Below are 16,082 nucleotides of genomic sequence, written 5' to 3' on the forward strand. Positions count from 1 at the left end.
TATCTTCAATATGTATCCATTTTCCTATGAATGAATCTATTTTCTCGTTCTTTATGGCTGAGTAATAATATTCCATTTTATAGAAAAACCACATCTTTATCCAGTTTCCAACTGAGGGGCATATGGGCTGTTTCCAAGTTTTAGCTATTACAAACTGTTCCACTGTAAACATGGATGTGCATACATCACTGTGATATGATTCTTTTAGTTCTTTTGGAAAGATACCCAGCAGAGGGATGGCTGGGTCAAATGGAACCTCCAGTCCAATTTCTTTGAGGTATCTCCATATTGATTTCCACAGTGGTTGCACCAGTCTGCACTCCCACCAACAATGGAGAAGGGTTCCTTTCTCCCCAAAACCCCGCCAACATTTGTTGTTGATTTCTTCATAGCAACCATTCTTGGTGGGGTGCGATGGAATCTCAGTGTTGTTTTCATCTGCATTTCTCGAATAACCAGTGATGTGGAGCATTTTTTCATATATTTACTTGCTGCTTTTACTTCTTTGTCTGAGAAATGTTTGTTCATTTCAGATGCCCATTTTTGAATTGAGTCTTTATATTTGGGGGGGCTGATTGTTTTGATTCTTTATATATTCTAGATAATAGTCCTTTGTCTGAGGTGTGCTCCTAGAACTTATACAGTTCTGCAACCTGTATAAAAATCCCTGAGAAGTACAGTGCACTAAAATAACTCTCTTGAGAGCCCTTATGCCTGCTGTAGGCCTTCCAACAGACCAAGAGAATATAATTTAAATCAGAGTTGAATTCCTTTACGGAAAGTAGAAAAATTACAAGCAATATAGTAAGTATAAAGTAACATAATCCATTCTTTAAAAAGATTGAACAAAATGTGATACAGACACAATGTAATTATCAAGTCTCAAAAAGGAATGACATTCTAATACATGCTACATCATGGATAAATATTGAAAACTTGTGCTAAATTGTTCATTAATTTTCCCAGAGACATGAAAGACATGTTGCTTCTGGATTGGGATGGTAGTAACAGACCAAAGAATAACTCAGACAAGTGCAGTTTGGCAAATAAATGAGTTTATTGGGTATTACTAACGGATGGTGGAGAGCTTATGGACAGCTATGCTACAAAAGTCATCACCTCCCACTTAACTACCTTTTGTTTATATAGGGCTCTAAATTGCACAGCAAAAGCAAAGAACAAGAACCAGAATCCTTTGGAAGAATTATGTTTATGTGCACTCTGTTCTCATCCTTATCGAGAATTTCCTGGTTTCAGCAATGTCATCAAGCCATAGTGAGGGATGTCTTTGCTTTGCTGCAGTCTGGCATGCAACCTCAGTGGGTAGGTAAGGGCCCATGGGCCAGGTTATGGTTACTCACTATAAAACAGTGACTCCTTGACTAGGCTCAGGAGACTGTTCTCTTTACACAAATCTAATAGGCCAGGCTCAAAAGAACATATAGTGTTAGTTCAGATAGCACAATTGGGGCTAGACCCTCCTCTTCCATCCACTTAAATTTGGCAATACCCCAGGACCTATCCTTCAGGGAAGGACTATCTGTTTGGGCTATTATAACAAAGCACCACAGGCTAACTTACAAACAAATATAAAAATCTGTTTGTCACAATTCTGGATGCTGGGAAATCCAAACCAAGACACCAGCAGATTCAAAGGACTCATTCTGTGGCTTACAGATAACAGTCTTCTCCTTGTCCTCACATTCATGGTGGATTAACTGTCAACTTGGCATGTCCAGCTGAACAGAGTTAGCATGGTTCTGAGTGGTAGACTCACCTGAGGATTGTTGCCAACAGCATTAAAAGAGAACTGGAGGGGACAATTGTTTGCTGCTGATTTTCTTGGAGAAACTTTCTGTGGCTGGTTTTCCTGATGCAAACTTGGATATTCTTGTTGGAGAAGGAGCTCAGGTCCTCAATGTTGCTGGGAATGGCTGCTATTCTCATAAGGGAGCTCTGATTTTCACCTTAAGCATCACTGGCTCCAGCACAGGTCCCTCAGCCTGGCAATACATAATCCTAGAAAGCTTCCACCACTGGCCTTTGGGAAATAAGGCCTCTATATGACCCACACCTCTGTGCAACTTAAGCAAAAACTACTTTTGGTAGAGTCATCTGTCAAATGATTAGTTCAGCTTCAGTGTTCGACCCCAGATTCAACACAGTCACCCACCTTCAGGTAACAGTGGCCTTAATACTTCCTTGAAATCTCCCCAATACTTTCCAGGTTCTTGGTATTCTGAACAAAGAAATGTACAAGACACACAGAAAAGGTAGTGCGGATTTACATTTATTGAAGGCGGGAAAGAAATACGTTCTGCAGAGTAAGAGCAAGCTGGTAAAGAGACTCAGAATGGCTTTGAGGGCTCTTTTGTATATGGAATCCCTAGATTGCTTTTCCCCATGCAAATAAGGCTTTGGGGATAGTTGTCCTATCAGAAACTCAACTAGCCTGTTTGGTTTTGCAGATGATATAAATGAAGAATCAGAACTGGCACTTTTCTGATTGGTCCTGTGTATGAGGTTTGAGAACTGTATAGTCATCCTGGATTCTGCATTCTGTGCATGTGCTCTGGGTCTCCCAGACTGAAAGTCTCTTCATAGTTGTTTAACTGGTTTGCCCCAGCCCTAGTCTCCTACCCAGCATCCAATAAAATCCAGCTCCCCTAATTGATAGCCAATTAAGGTGTAATTGATTTGTGATACCTCAGTGAACAGTGTCCAAGACATTTTAAAACATTTTTAGTTTTGCAATGTAGGCATTGAACCCAGGGACTTTGCACTGAGCTACATCCCCAGCCCACTTTTTCAGACAAGGTTGTACTAAATTGCTAAGCAGCAGAGGCTGGTCTTGAACTTGCAATCCTTTTGCCTCATCCTCCAAAAATGCTGGTATTACAGCTGGTGTACTACCACATCTGGCTGGTTTTTAAAATTTTAGTATGAATCATTAAACTAGAGGAATAATTGAGATTCAAGGTAAATTTTAAGACAGTGAATGAGATGATTGTGAGTTTCTGCACAATATATAAATGAAGAAGAAAGGAAAATAAACAATAGCAAAGTAACTGACAATTACTGACTCAATAGTTTGGTTAATTGCAGGGTAATACTAGATTTGAAGATGCTGTCAAAGGACTTTAACAATTTTCAACATGAAAGGCAAACATTTTGGTTAAATCCATGAGCTCTGAATCTGCTGCTGACTAGCTGGATAATCTCAGGCAGTTCAGTAAACTATGAAATACAAAACATATGGGACTACCCAACACCATTTCTGCAATACAATAGATGATCAATAAATGTTGAGGGCATTAATAGTTCTGAGCCCCATTAAGTCACAATTTATACCTCAGAAATGCCTCAGGCTTCCCTCTAACCTTGATGTTTAGGGCTTGGATCCACCACAAGATTGACAGATTTGACAGCATAATTACAGTAACTGCCAATTCTTGAACTCCTCTCCATCTCCTGTATCCCTCTCCAGTCATGGTACAGCATCTGGTACACAGTAGCCACTCAATAAATTTCTTCTGAACTAGGCATGTAAACTGAACTTCTTAACTCATTCTTAAGCGATGCGAATCTTCTAGAGATGAAAAATTATAAACTTCACCTGAGGAAGCTCATCAGAAGGAAGAGTTACAGGAGGTCATCCAGGAAGGATCTTCTGGGAAAATGAGAGTCTAGGAAAGGGCTGAGAATGCTGGAAAGGCTGAAAACCAGTGGGCCTGGAAAATTTCTCTCCAAAAATGTTTTCTTTTGCTGACTCACCCAAAGGCTGACTCAAAGAATGCCGGTATGAGTAATTTAGAAATCATCCTCAGGTCCACAAAGGGTAAGTGTCTTAAAATCAAATCAATAACAAAAGAACTAGAACTAGCCCATAGTAGGCTCCCTCGTTCACTGTCTTTTTCCCACAACAATATTAAAGCTTGTGAAAAGGTACTATGAGTACAGTTTTTAATATGTTTGGACAAGAAGTAATGCAAGGGATAGGCCACTCCCCAGGGCAGAAGGTATGGTGTTGATAGGTAAGTGTCTTATTTCACATATCCTTCTCTATCAAAGAAACTGATCTTCAGCACTGATAAAAGTGTAGTCCAAAATAATTGGCAAGTAATTAAGTTTAAAGATAGATGAGAGGATAGAATGCCTAATCAATTTAATTGAATGCAAGCTCCAGACTCAAAGACATTCCTCTTCAAGCTACTGAGAGAACTTGCAGCTGTTGTAGCATCTCCCTGGGGAAGAGTATTGCTAACTGCTTTAAAGCAAGGGTGAACTAGCTGCCTGACAACTATTACCAGCCTTCCTATATCCATATTCAGCAGTTCCCAGCTACCATGTGATTTGGACTCAACTTGAGAAAGTTACCTCCTTTACAGAATCAGAGTTGTTACAGAGTGAAACAGAATGAAATGGAACACTGAAGCCAACAAAATAAGATTGAAGAGAGCAGTTGAAAAGTCCTCCATTTGGCATTTTTTAAAAATCTATAAATACAAAACAGAGATGTGAATTAAAAATAATTCAAGTTCAAAAGTTTCAGAAAACTTAGAGGACTCCGATCTTGTATCGTTGTGTGATGCACCAAACAAAATAGCTAAGGATATTTTAAAAGCATTAATAAAGGCAAAGGGTTCCGAATAAACAGAGCTTGGGCTTTTGGACTCTTTTTCCTGGCATACATCCTCTGTAGTATTGTGTTCGGCTCTGTTGGTGTCCCAGGAAGGATAAATAATACATGATCTAGAAACCATGTCAGGTGAGTGTAATAGACTTGGGGATGTTCATTTTGTAGGGCTGTTCAATTTCATTACTAAACTGTGAAGGAGGCAGTCATTTTTCTATGTCAGTTTATAAGAGAACTAAGATTAATTAGGTGAAAGCAAACTTATCTAACACAGGAGAAAGAAAACTAGCATTGGTTGAATGCCATCAGATCCTGTCCCTTCTTGTGCTAGTATTTTGCATTATTAAAACTTTTCAGAAAGGTGGATATTTTTAGAGTGGTGAGCTTCCAGGCACTGGAAGTCATTTCTCTAGCTCAGGACTGTTCACTTTAAGTAGTGCGATCCCTTTTCTGCTTCCGGGTCTCAGGAATGCTGTCCAGGCCCTCTAGAACCTAGGCAGGTTGTCTGGGGGCAGCAAAGGCCCCTGTACTTTGACAAAATGAGTGTCCCACACAATTTCCAGGTTCCAAATTCCTCCTACAGGGCTGACTGTGAAAGAGGGCCACATAATTCACAGTTTCTCCAGCTGCTATTTCCAACCTGTCTTGAATGGTGGGATGGAGGGCTACATCTATGGGAAAGACCGAGTGTGGTGAGAAATGTAGGAGCTTTGAATTTGTAAAGTATATGTGACAGCAAATGGGGTGGGCCAGGGTCCGAATACTTTTTCTGACTGGTACAGCCTTTTCCTCCATATTGATCTATAGCCCTAGAGTCACGAGCTAAAACCCTTCTGCACGAAGGATGCTCTGGTCAGTGAACAGTATGCATCCAGTAGGTCCTGGATGGATTCCAATAAAGAGATGTTTTCTAATGAACTAACAGGAAGTCACAAAGCAATTCAAGGCACCAGGCACCTTCCAACCTCAAGGCCATCTGTGCTTGCTCTCTCTGTCCACCACACTAGCTCCCTTAGCCTCTGTACAGCTCCTGCAACACATTCAGGTCTTCTTTATGATGCCGCCTCATCAGCAAGCAGTAACTGCTCCTTCTCAGTATTCCCTTCTCCCCCACCTGACTTTGTTATACCATTTAATAGCATCACATATTTGTAGATTCAGTTGTTTATTGGCTACCTCTAACTACAGTGTAGGCACAGTTCTATTTTATTCACTGCCAAAAACCCAGCACCAAGAATACTAACCCAAGGAAGATGCTCAATAAATATTTGTTGAATTAATGGATGAGGACTGATTGGAATTATTAGGTGTAGAGAGAATTTCCCAGGACTGATACCTAATCCGTCTTTCCTAATTCTAATTGCTAACCACTTCTTTGGTGAAACCTGCTGAAATGCAAAGAGCTTTTATTTGGCCACAAGAGGGTGGTGTTGATTTTATTTTCATTGTGTGGAAGCTTTGTTCTGAATTACTGTCTTTTCTTCCTCCTTAGACCCCAGAAAGAAAATCTGGGACAAAGCCATGTCTGCAAGCCAGAGCAAACACGTAGTATCTCTTCCCAGGGAAATTCAGTTAAAACCTGTATTAAGAACAGTCCCTATAAAAGAAAAGGTCACTTGACAACACGAGGAAGGCCTAGGAAGAAGGAGCTATCTGAGAAGGTGCCTCTATCAGTCTAGCTTCTGTAACCATGGAGATACAACAGTTGACGAGATGACCCTGTATTCTGTGCCACATCTACCTCCCTTCCTTCTGTTCTAGCAACGTCCTGCCAGCTGTCCTGCAAAAGTGTGAGCCCTCACAATACAGAGTTTAGACTCATGGTTCCAGTTGTTATCCTCTAGATACGAATTATCCAAGGAATCACTCCATTTTACTAAATCTTACTTTGTAAAGACACCATGCTACGGGGCTGTGTGAGATGATGCATAAATTAAGGAACACTAGTCCCAAAGTCAAAGTTATGATACCAGAAGGCAGAAGAGGACAGGATAGAAAGTCCAGAGAATGTGCTAAGAGCATTCAGAAGTGAGAAAGAGGGAACAGAGGAGTTTATAAGAAGGATGACATTTGAATTGGAATTTGAATGAGAACAAGGTATTTGGCTACATCTAAAGTAGTGGTTTCATGGGAGACATTTTTTCCAAAGACGGGGTGGGGTGGGTTAGAGTAGTTTGTGGATGATATATATAAAGAAGCAGGCAATCGAGCCCCCTGTGTGCAGTTGGTATGGTTTACACTCCTATGAGAATCTACTGCCACTGCTGATTTGCCAGAAGGTGGGGTCATGCAGGTAGGAGAATGGTGGTGAGTAACTGTAGAGCCAGATGAGGCATCTGTGACCTATTTCCTGCTGCTCACAGACCAACACAGTAGTCTCTGGTCAAACATATTGCTCATTTGAAAGAGAAATACTCCAAAAGGAGAACAAGGGGAAAAAATTGAAAGAAAAGATCAGATGTGAAGTAGCAGCTCTTGAGTCATAGGCTTCAACTTCCTTCCTGGCCCACACCCCTACATAAAGCCACAGCCATGGTTCCTCTCCTCTAGGGCAACGTGAGGCCTGTTGGTCACCCCAGACTAGTGTGGGAGAAGGCGTTCTGCCTCGAGAGTGAGGAAAGGGGATAAGAAGTCTCTCAGCCTCTTCAGGTTGCTCCTGCTCATCAGCATGGGCAGGGTGTCCACGAGAAGGTCTGGGTTTATGTACTGTAGGTGGAAAAGCAGGTAACACAGCAGCTCAGTGAAGATCAGGGCCATAAAGAAAACCCAGCGGAAAAGCCTGCGAAGAGACACTTGTTATTAGCATGAGGGGAAAGGACACTCCAAAGTCAAGCAGCGGGAGCTGAATCCCATATTCATAAATGGCTAGAGAATTCATTTCCTCAGACAAAACTGATAGAGCAAAGTGGGATATAGGGGTACAGAGAGTAAGGGTAGGGGGCAGGTCAACACAGAAAAAGAGCTGTTCCCCAGCAAAATGTAGAAAAGTTGGAGGAGCAAAAGAAAATGGATTTCTGGACCCATGGAGGTTATTAGATAAAAGTTCGTAATTGTCACACTCGGGAACCTCATCACCATTAGTCCTCTCCAGTAAACAGGTTTAGAATTTGAAGTAATCATTAGCCATCTGTTACATTAACATCAAAATGACAAAGGTTGGCCTTTGCTAAATAAACATCAGGTGCTCAAATAGACTACAATAAAGTGTATGTATGTTTTTGTATAGAGCCAAGAAAAAAAAATATATCCCCCCAACTGGTTAAAGGCTTTGAGTCTTCAGCTTTATGGAACTGTCATACATGGGAGCTTTCCATAAAAGTATTACATGAAGCGCTTCAGAGTTGGTCTCATTTCAAAAGTTTAAAAACAAAAGATGTAGGAAGCTCAAGTATCTTTTTCTCTAATTTCTCAGCCTGCAGTAAAAGAACCAAGAAAATTAATGCACCCTGTGCTCTTTACAGAATATAACAAAAGTTACTAGGTTTGGGACCTGAAAAGTAGAAAGAGGCCATCCCAAAGATCACAAGAATAAAAATTAAAAGTGAACTGCAAACTGCACCTTCCATTCTAAACATATCAGAAATACCCACCAATCCCCCCAGCTATTTAGAGCTTTGCAACTCTGTGGTTACAACTTTGTGTTGAGAAAGGAATGAAGGAAGGATTTGGAGAAACCTGAGGCTGCCTGATGTTCTCTGTATTGTGGATGTACTGATTCCTTTAGCCCTTATTAGGTCAACTGCAGAGTGAATGTGGCCTGGAGTAAGTCAAAACCAAGATTCTGCCACTTACCTAAAAAAAGAGATCCTCTTCTGTTTCTTAATTATAGTCTTCTTCTATGGGAAATAATAAAAACCAAAGCTGTGGCTGGCCAGGTGCTTACAGAAAAGCAGAATAGCAGGGTAGCTATGAGCAGAGACCTGGGGCCAAGCTGTCCAGGTTTGAATCCTAGCTGCAGTAGTCACAGCAAGACCCTGAATCTCATTATTTCCTAATTCTACAAATATTAAAAAGAAGACAGAGAAAAAAAGGGACAGAAGAGACCCAAATTTGAACATGTAAGACTTACCATGTTGCTTTGAATGATCTCTACCAAAACGGATCCAGGCTTCACTGCTTGGGAAGAATTCTGAGCTTTGGCTCTGGGTGAAATAGAACAGAGGCAAAAATTATGTAACAAACATCTGAAGAGCTGGTAAAAGGTATTTTTCTAAGTCATGCAACATGTATGGTTAAATGTCTACATTTTTTATAACATTCACAAAACTTGACATTTAAACTGCACAATTTGTAGAAACTAGGAAAATATGATTTCATTCTGAAGTGAAAGACAACCTATGAAGACTAAGCCTGGTGTCAGCCTGATGTCGGATTCAAACTCCAAAGTCTCTTTCTGGGTGGCAGCTCAAATGTCAGTTCAGGTCCTATATCCTCAGCTGAGCTCTTCACAGATTTTCCTGCGCACACCTAGGTTAGAGGTCAGCTGGAAATGCGGGCAGCGTTTAGGTACATAATTTGGAGCTCCCCATGTCTGGTTCTCTACCTTCTTCCCAGTGTCTTTGGCTGCTCTGAATTACATCCTTTGTTTTGGGTGGTTTTTTCCCCCTTCAGAAAGAGGACAAAATTCTTCTTGGTGTTTTAGCTGCCTCTTATGTATTGTTTGGTCTGCCCTCAGGTTAGAAAACTGGGGGATATAACCTACTGCCATTCTTCCTACTTTTATTCATATTCTGATGCCTTCTGACCATCCATTTGTTCTGTTTTGTTGTCTACAGTTTACATTATTTTCTGCTAGTGATTCAAATCCAACAAAAGCTAACCCAGAGTTTTCATGGGAATTTGATTAATAATCATCAAATAGAGGAGAAAAAGGGAGAAGCAGCAGAGACTCCTGTTATTCTCCTCAGAGAGGACCTCGTGTCCTATACTAGCCTACTTCCAAGAGCAACTCTAAAAACTAGGCCTAACGCACAGCAGCTGTTTGTAATGCACTGGAAAATACAGTCAGAAGCCACAAGGTACAAAACCTGAGCAACAAAAAGCACAAAAATCCAACTCCTTGTTCATTCAAGGCCTTCCCCCAGAGGCAGCTTGTGCCAACTCGTGGCACAGGGCACTAGCATCCACAAAGCCAGTGCCAACAGCGATTGGTTGAGGAGACAAAGGTGGAAATCTAAGGTCATCAGAGTTACTATGATTGAAGGGGAAAGACTCAGGGAAGAAGCAACCACTGAGAAATGAGTTCAGATTCTCCATGAACTTTCCTCTCCACATGATAGCTTTGCTTTGGTCCCTTAGTGAGGTTGTTCTTTTCCACTTACATTTCTTTATTAAGCATCAGCACTTCCATTTCCTTTTCCAACCGCCTCAGAGCTTCCTGGTACATCTTTCCATGTGGGGAAAAATGTCATCAGTAAGAGTATTTTTATTTTATTTCAACATCATTGACAAAAACATATTCTGCCAACATTAACTCCAAATATTCCAAACAGTATGTGCCAACGTGTGCACAAAGTAGGAAGGTGCTCTTAATAAAAAATCAGGAGAGTCTAGTGACCAGGATGCATGCACATCAACACAAAATCTGGACTCTGCTCATATTCACACCCCAGTTCTCACATATACTATGTTCCCTCGAGCACATTACCCAACTCCCAAATCTCAGCATTCTCCGTCATCACAATCATAACCTCAGAGGGTTCCTTTGCAAATTCATTGAGAAAAATACTGTTCAAGAGTTTATTAGCACAGTGCCTGGCACAGAGGAACATCTGTTGTGTTGCTGCCACTGTTGCATAAAAGGCATTTTTCCCAGGGGCAAATCCCAGAGCCTGATGAGAAACCAAGGATCTTATGGCTTTGGGGAAATCCTGCCTCGACTCTGAAGTGTCTACCTTTATGCAGTGGGCCTGGTCCTCACACCGCTCTCGAATGAATTGGTAGTCACTCTTCGCCTAGGCAAAAGAAGATAAGAAAATTAACAAACTTCATGAGTTAAATCAGAACCAAGGCTAGGCTCCTCCCTGGAAATCTACCTGGCACAGAGGACTTTTTGGCTGTTACCTAGCAACAACCACCTCATAAAGAAGTGATGTCATCACTCACACACAGAGTCTAACTGTGAGCAAAGTAAATGGTTTGCCAGGTTGTCTATGCCTCTCTGATAAAACTCATGAAACACTGGGGGATGTTATGAGGCAATTAAGTTTGGGGTTCAACAATGGTATGTGGGGTTAGAGGACCATATGAGAAATGGAAAAATCAGTTCTTTTAATAGAAACTTTTTGTTTTCTTCACCTACATGTGAATCAGTAAGTCACTTGGCAGTGCTTTTTGCTCCCCCACCTCCCCCTGTTTTGGGGTTCCCTTCTATTTATACCCTGTGAAAACCTCAGTGAAGGGACACTGCTCTACCTTAGCCATTTCCTTCTCTTGCTGTGCACAGGACTCTGTTGACTGTTGTAGCTTCACCTAGGGAAGAAAATGAATGACAGCCAGATGTTAATAACATTCTTCTGTGTGAGGCTAGTATGTTATAATCACCCTCCCCAGGCCAACAGTCAGCTGTTATGTGTTGAAAACATATGATAATCTTAGGGTGGACATGAGTATCACTACCATTTTACAGATGAGGAAACAAAGGTACCGTACTGACAAGTGCTTAACTCGGTTAAGTCTCATCATGGCAGAGATGGCATTTAAACCTCAGTAGGCTTACTTAGGCAGAATAGACATCCTCCTTCCCCCATCCCATGGATGAACTGATAAAAGCTCCCTGGATTATTATCCTCATTCAAATGTGGTGAGGTACACATGCCCTTTGAATCACAGAGCAAAACAACTCCTCTTTTTTCTAGAGAAACACATAGGACAGTGGGGTTCTTAGGTGGTGGGCTTGGCCAAGTTACCATTTTGCCACATAAATCTGCCAATAGCTTTCCAGTACGGTTCTTGCCCACTATTGGGAGTTGAATTCATTCACTCAACAGTTAATCACTGAGCATCTTCTATGTGGCATTTTAAGATCTTGGGTGTAAAGAACATAGTCTGTAAAAATTCATGTTCTTAATTGGTTTGCCTTGTGGTAAAGAGAATTAAACTGAATTTTAAAATATAACTTGGCCTGTAAGCCAAAGCTTGGAAGACTGGTTAAGCTCATCAACACATATAATTTGGAGATTAGTATTTTCTTTCTACTTGAACTTCTGTATTCGTGTGTCCTCATTTCTATCATGAACTTCTCGAGGGAAGACCTCAGTGAGCGTTCAGAGACACATGTTTTATTATCTGGGTGACAAGGCCTGTTGAGCCATTCTCTCCACTTGATGGCATTGCACTCATCTCGGGCACTGGTGATATCATAAAGGTCTCATGTGTCATCAGATTAAGTGAGGGCAACAAAGGGCATAGGCTAACCTCTGACAACCACACAGACATGCTCAGCACCATGCACAGCAGAGCCCTTGGTAGCAGTTCTTCCCAGCACCTGGAAAACCTGCATCCCAGAAAATCTCTAGATTTGCCATTCTTTTTTTTTTCTTTTTATTGAGTTTATTGGTACAATCTAGGTATACAATACAATTACATTCATCATTGGGATTCTGTACCTTTACCTAATAGGTCTTGATTCTCATTTTTTCCCCTTGTCCCTGCCTTCCCTTCACCCCCCCTCCCCTCCCCATTTACAAACACTTTATTTCCATTTTTTCAGTTTCTCATATTTTTTCCTCTCCCTTATTACCTTTTCCCCACCCCTCCCACTTTCCCTACACCTTTAGCCCTTTACTTCCTATTTCACATTATTAATTATCTCATTAGGATCCTGTGTACTATTATAGTTTTTCACACCAGAGAAACTATTCGGTATTTCAGTTAAAGAAATCTCTGTATGAATATTAAAAATAGGGAATCCTAAAATAAAACTAAAAAGGAAAGTAAAAGAGAAAAGGCAATGATGTAACATTAAAATAATCCTTAATTCTGGCCATTCTACTCACCTTCAATTCTGCCAAATTCTGCTTCAGGGTTTCTTTAGTAGGGCCAACATTCTTAAATCCCCTTGAAATCTGAAAAATCATTCCCCAAACTGTAGACTTAGTAGGCCACGCACAACATACACGAAATCCCAGGATAGTGGCACAGTCGGGAGGCCCAGGTTATTAATTCAGCTCCTCATACAAGCTTTATGGAAAAACATGGAAGATGCCCAAGACCGCTGTAGCTGGACATCCCTTTATGTCTGCGTAGCTCTTGGAAGCCTACCCATGTGGAGAGGTCAGTGATGAGAGAAGGAACAGACAATGGGGCAGAATGACTGGGAAAGGAGGGACAGATCTTGTCTCTTTCTACAGTCCCTTAGCCGGGTCACCACAGCTTGTAATTCCCAGAGGACATATGCTGATGTTAGTCACTATTTGTTCAAAGATCCAAAAGGTGCTGGAGGACAGAGCACACAGATTTTTCTCATTGGCCCCTTCTCTTTCTGACTGGAACATATTGGGATTCCTGAAAAATGATCCTTGTTTCAAGGTAGTCTTTGTTCATAATGCATTTCCTCATTGTGAGTGTGCACTGGACCCTTGCATATGCTCACAGCCCACTCCACCGTCCCTTGTCTTGTAAAGAAAAATTACCCTAGGAATCCTGGGACCTTCAAACCCTGGGCTCCTCTTACCTTCCTCTGAAGCTCCTCCACATTCTTGTTTAGGATTGCATTCTTTTTTTCCTATGAGAAGGAGGAGGTAAAGGGGATGAAGGTGATTTACTCCCATACTTGCCCTCCTCACCAGTCTGCATCTAGAGACAAGGGAATCACATATGGAAAGTAAGCTCAGAAAAGTGTGCTCAGCCCCCACACTGAGAATCAGGTCTCAGCCCTGTATGGAGCACTTCATTTGCAGACTACACTCTAAAATAGCTCTGATTTCCACAGTTGGACACTCTTTTTCAGAGACCTCCTTACCAGCTTTGCTGTCTCTACCTCCAAGTCTTTCAAGGCATTCTCCTTCTCAGATATGATCTGGTTCAACTCCTCCTTCTCTTCATCTCTTTCTGCTGACAGCATGAGATCTCTTTCCAGACTGAAAAATATAGTCACTCACCTGTGACTTAGCCCTAAGGCAGCTTTCAGGGCCCCCACTTTAGAAGCTACTGACAAAGCTTCAGGGAGATGAGTGATTGCTTACTGTGGTGACAGTAAAATCAACCTAATGTGGAAATGTAAGGCAAAATGCTGTTCATGTTTCAGGATCCACATAACAAGCTAAGATTTGCCATCAAGGAAATAGACCATCCTCCCACCTTTCTTCTATTCCAACGGACCTCCAGGTAAAGAGAAGCCTTTTCTACACCAACTTCAAAGCCTGACCTTTGAATAGTTCTTTCTTTCTCTTCAATTTTTCTAACAAGAGCCACATTTGCCTCATCCAGTGACTGCAGATCCTTTTCAAGGTCTGAGTTCAGGTGGTGGAGGTTCTGTTTTGTGGCTTCTAAATTTGCTATTTCCATCATTAGCCTGTAGGGAAAAAAATCAGCATTACTAAAGTCAGGCCAGTAAAACATAAGATCCCTAAGATTTTTATTCCCTCAACCCATCTCCTGTTGTAAACAAGCCTAAAGGGATCTACTTTATTTTTCATAATAAATTTATGTCAGCAGTGTTTTGTATAAGGTAAATTCCTAGAGTCGCATTTTTAAAATTCTTATTTTTGTGGTGCTAGAGATTGAACCCAGGACCTCATGCACACTAGGCAGCATTCCGCCACTCAGCTGCACCCCCAGACCTCACAGTGTAATTTACAATGTTTCAAATGAAACCCACTCATGCATATTTCTAATACAAAGCAAAAATATTTTCACATGAGTAATTATACTCTTACTTTCAAAAACTTCATAGGGCATATGTGGAATCTAAGCAATACCTACAAAATATTCAAAGAGAGAAAAGAATTTCTTCTAGCCCAAGAGCCCAGGTTGATTAGAAAGCAATGGAAGAATGACTCTGTTCCTCACAAAAGCCAATTTGCTGTGTGAGACATTGGCTGTTCCTGAAAACTCCATTGTAGTCTCACGTAGTACAGAGAACTGAAGCCAAAGTTATTTCTTCCTCAGAAGTGCTCCCGAGTTGGAGGAGATGATGTCCTATACAACTAAGTTCTCCCTCCTTACTGGATTCTGGAGATTACCCTTCATACAGTAGTTGTTCTCCCGAACTCCCTTGTTGTCCTTATTACATACATATCACCCGGTGGGTTTTGTTCAGCTTCCATTGTAAGCTTCCTAAAATATGAATACAAATATTTGTTACAGAAACAAAGGCCTTAATACTGAACACAGTGATTTGTCTAGGAAGGAATAGGTAAAAGTTAAGACTTTATACTTAGATAAAATGGAGCCAAGAAGACACCAAAGCCTTTCATACTCTCTTTTGCCAAGATCAATTGCAATATTTCACAAAAAACTAAATTTCAGTAAAGTAGATCTTAGTTTAATTTAGCATCTCATAAATGAATCCTACCAAAGTATAGGAACTTTTTTTTAAAATTTTTACTCTTTGGCTACCTTTTGTCTTCCTTGTATGCATTTGTCCTGTTGAGTAAAGTGTTGAAATACTCATGTATGGTTTTTGACAAACTTAGTGAGTTAATTGCTAAACCAAACCTCCAAAGAAACATAAAAAAAATAGAAGAGTAAGAGGCACCAAAGAGTGACTGCCTGGTTTCTATTAGTATGTTATCATCCCACTTTCCATTAAACTACGGATAAAACAGGCAGAGTTGGCCTTGAAACAGCAGCAGGAGCAGCAAACAAAATGCTACTACTGAAAGGAAGCCACACCATGAAGTCCTCAAGGATGGCATCTCCTATCCGTTGCACCAATTTCTGAAGTTCAGAATCAAGCCCAATCTAAATAAATAATACCACAACTCTTCTTTCCTTTCACATTCCATCTTCTCTCCTTTTGTCTGAGCGTTGAAACTTTCTCATTTTAATTCCCCTTTCAATTCCTTCTCCTATTTCCTCTTCCCATCATATGGCCTCTATTTTCCTTTTCTTTCCCTTTTGTTACACCCAGGGAATCCAGATGGTACTCTCTGAGCTCACCTGGCTTTTCTCAACTGAGATTTCTTCTGCCCTGAACACAGATTCCCAACTGAAAGCCAGAAATTTCAGAAAGGTGTTGCTTTACTGAGCACTCCCCATGCAGTGTAACCTTTCATATCTAGCTGGGTGGGCAGTATGTCATAGAGGGTAGGGATGAGTAGGGTGGCAACAGTGCCTCATAATCCTTGTACCAGGGTGGGAGTGCAGTTCAGAAATTTAGGACAGTTCAGATGCCTTTTGAAACAGCTATGAGAGCTACAGGCATTTCTTGACAGAATTTAAATCTCTTCTGAAGAGATTTCCCTTTCTTGTGTGCATTTATTTTGTTGAGTAAACTGTTGAT

The 16,082-nt window shown here is 41.0% G+C and overlaps 1 protein-coding gene across 2 annotated transcripts; it reads right to left on the minus strand.

Moving 5' to 3' along the window:
* Positions 1-4,585: 4,585 nt before the first annotated feature.
* LOC104862559 (transmembrane and coiled-coil domain-containing protein 5B) lies at positions 4,586-15,860 on the minus strand. 2 transcript variants are annotated; one of them, XM_010624612.1, is made up of 12 exons: positions 15,740-15,860; positions 14,821-14,914; positions 14,004-14,150; positions 13,599-13,716; positions 13,311-13,361; positions 12,634-12,702; positions 11,051-11,107; positions 10,531-10,590; positions 9,958-10,022; positions 8,706-8,778; positions 8,429-8,472; positions 4,586-7,415 (listed from the first exon to the last, which is right to left on the minus strand). In XM_010624612.1, exons 3-12 carry the CDS (start codon positions 14,144-14,146, stop codon positions 7,217-7,219), a joined length of 879 nt encoding a protein of 292 aa, XP_010622914.1. In that variant the 5' UTR covers positions 14,147-14,150; positions 14,821-14,914; positions 15,740-15,860; the 3' UTR covers positions 4,586-7,216. The 2 variants fall into 2 exon arrangements, with proteins under 2 accessions (XP_010622914.1, XP_010622915.1); XM_010624613.1 differs by having other exon boundaries at positions 14,804-14,914.
* Positions 15,861-16,082: the final 222 nt, after the last annotated feature.

Source organism: Fukomys damarensis, unplaced genomic scaffold (assembly GCF_012274545.1).
Source record: "Fukomys damarensis isolate Sample0158 unplaced genomic scaffold, DMR_v1.0_HiC HiC_scaffold_17, whole genome shotgun sequence".
Classification (NCBI taxonomy): Eukaryota; Metazoa; Chordata; class Mammalia; order Rodentia; family Bathyergidae; genus Fukomys; species Fukomys damarensis.

Coding starts and splice junctions, on each gene's coding strand:
- LOC104862559 (XM_010624612.1), bottom strand. CDS start 14,146: ATGATGGAAATAGCAAATTTAGAAGCCACAAAACAGAACCTCCACCAC. Junction 11,108..12,633: donor AGAATTTGGCAGAATTGAAG/GTGAGTAGAATG, acceptor TTTCTTCCCTAG/GTGAAGCTACAACAGTCAAC. Junction 8,473..8,705: donor AGATCATTCAAAGCAACATG/GTAAGTCTTACA, acceptor TATTTCCCATAG/AAGAAGACTATAATTAAGAA.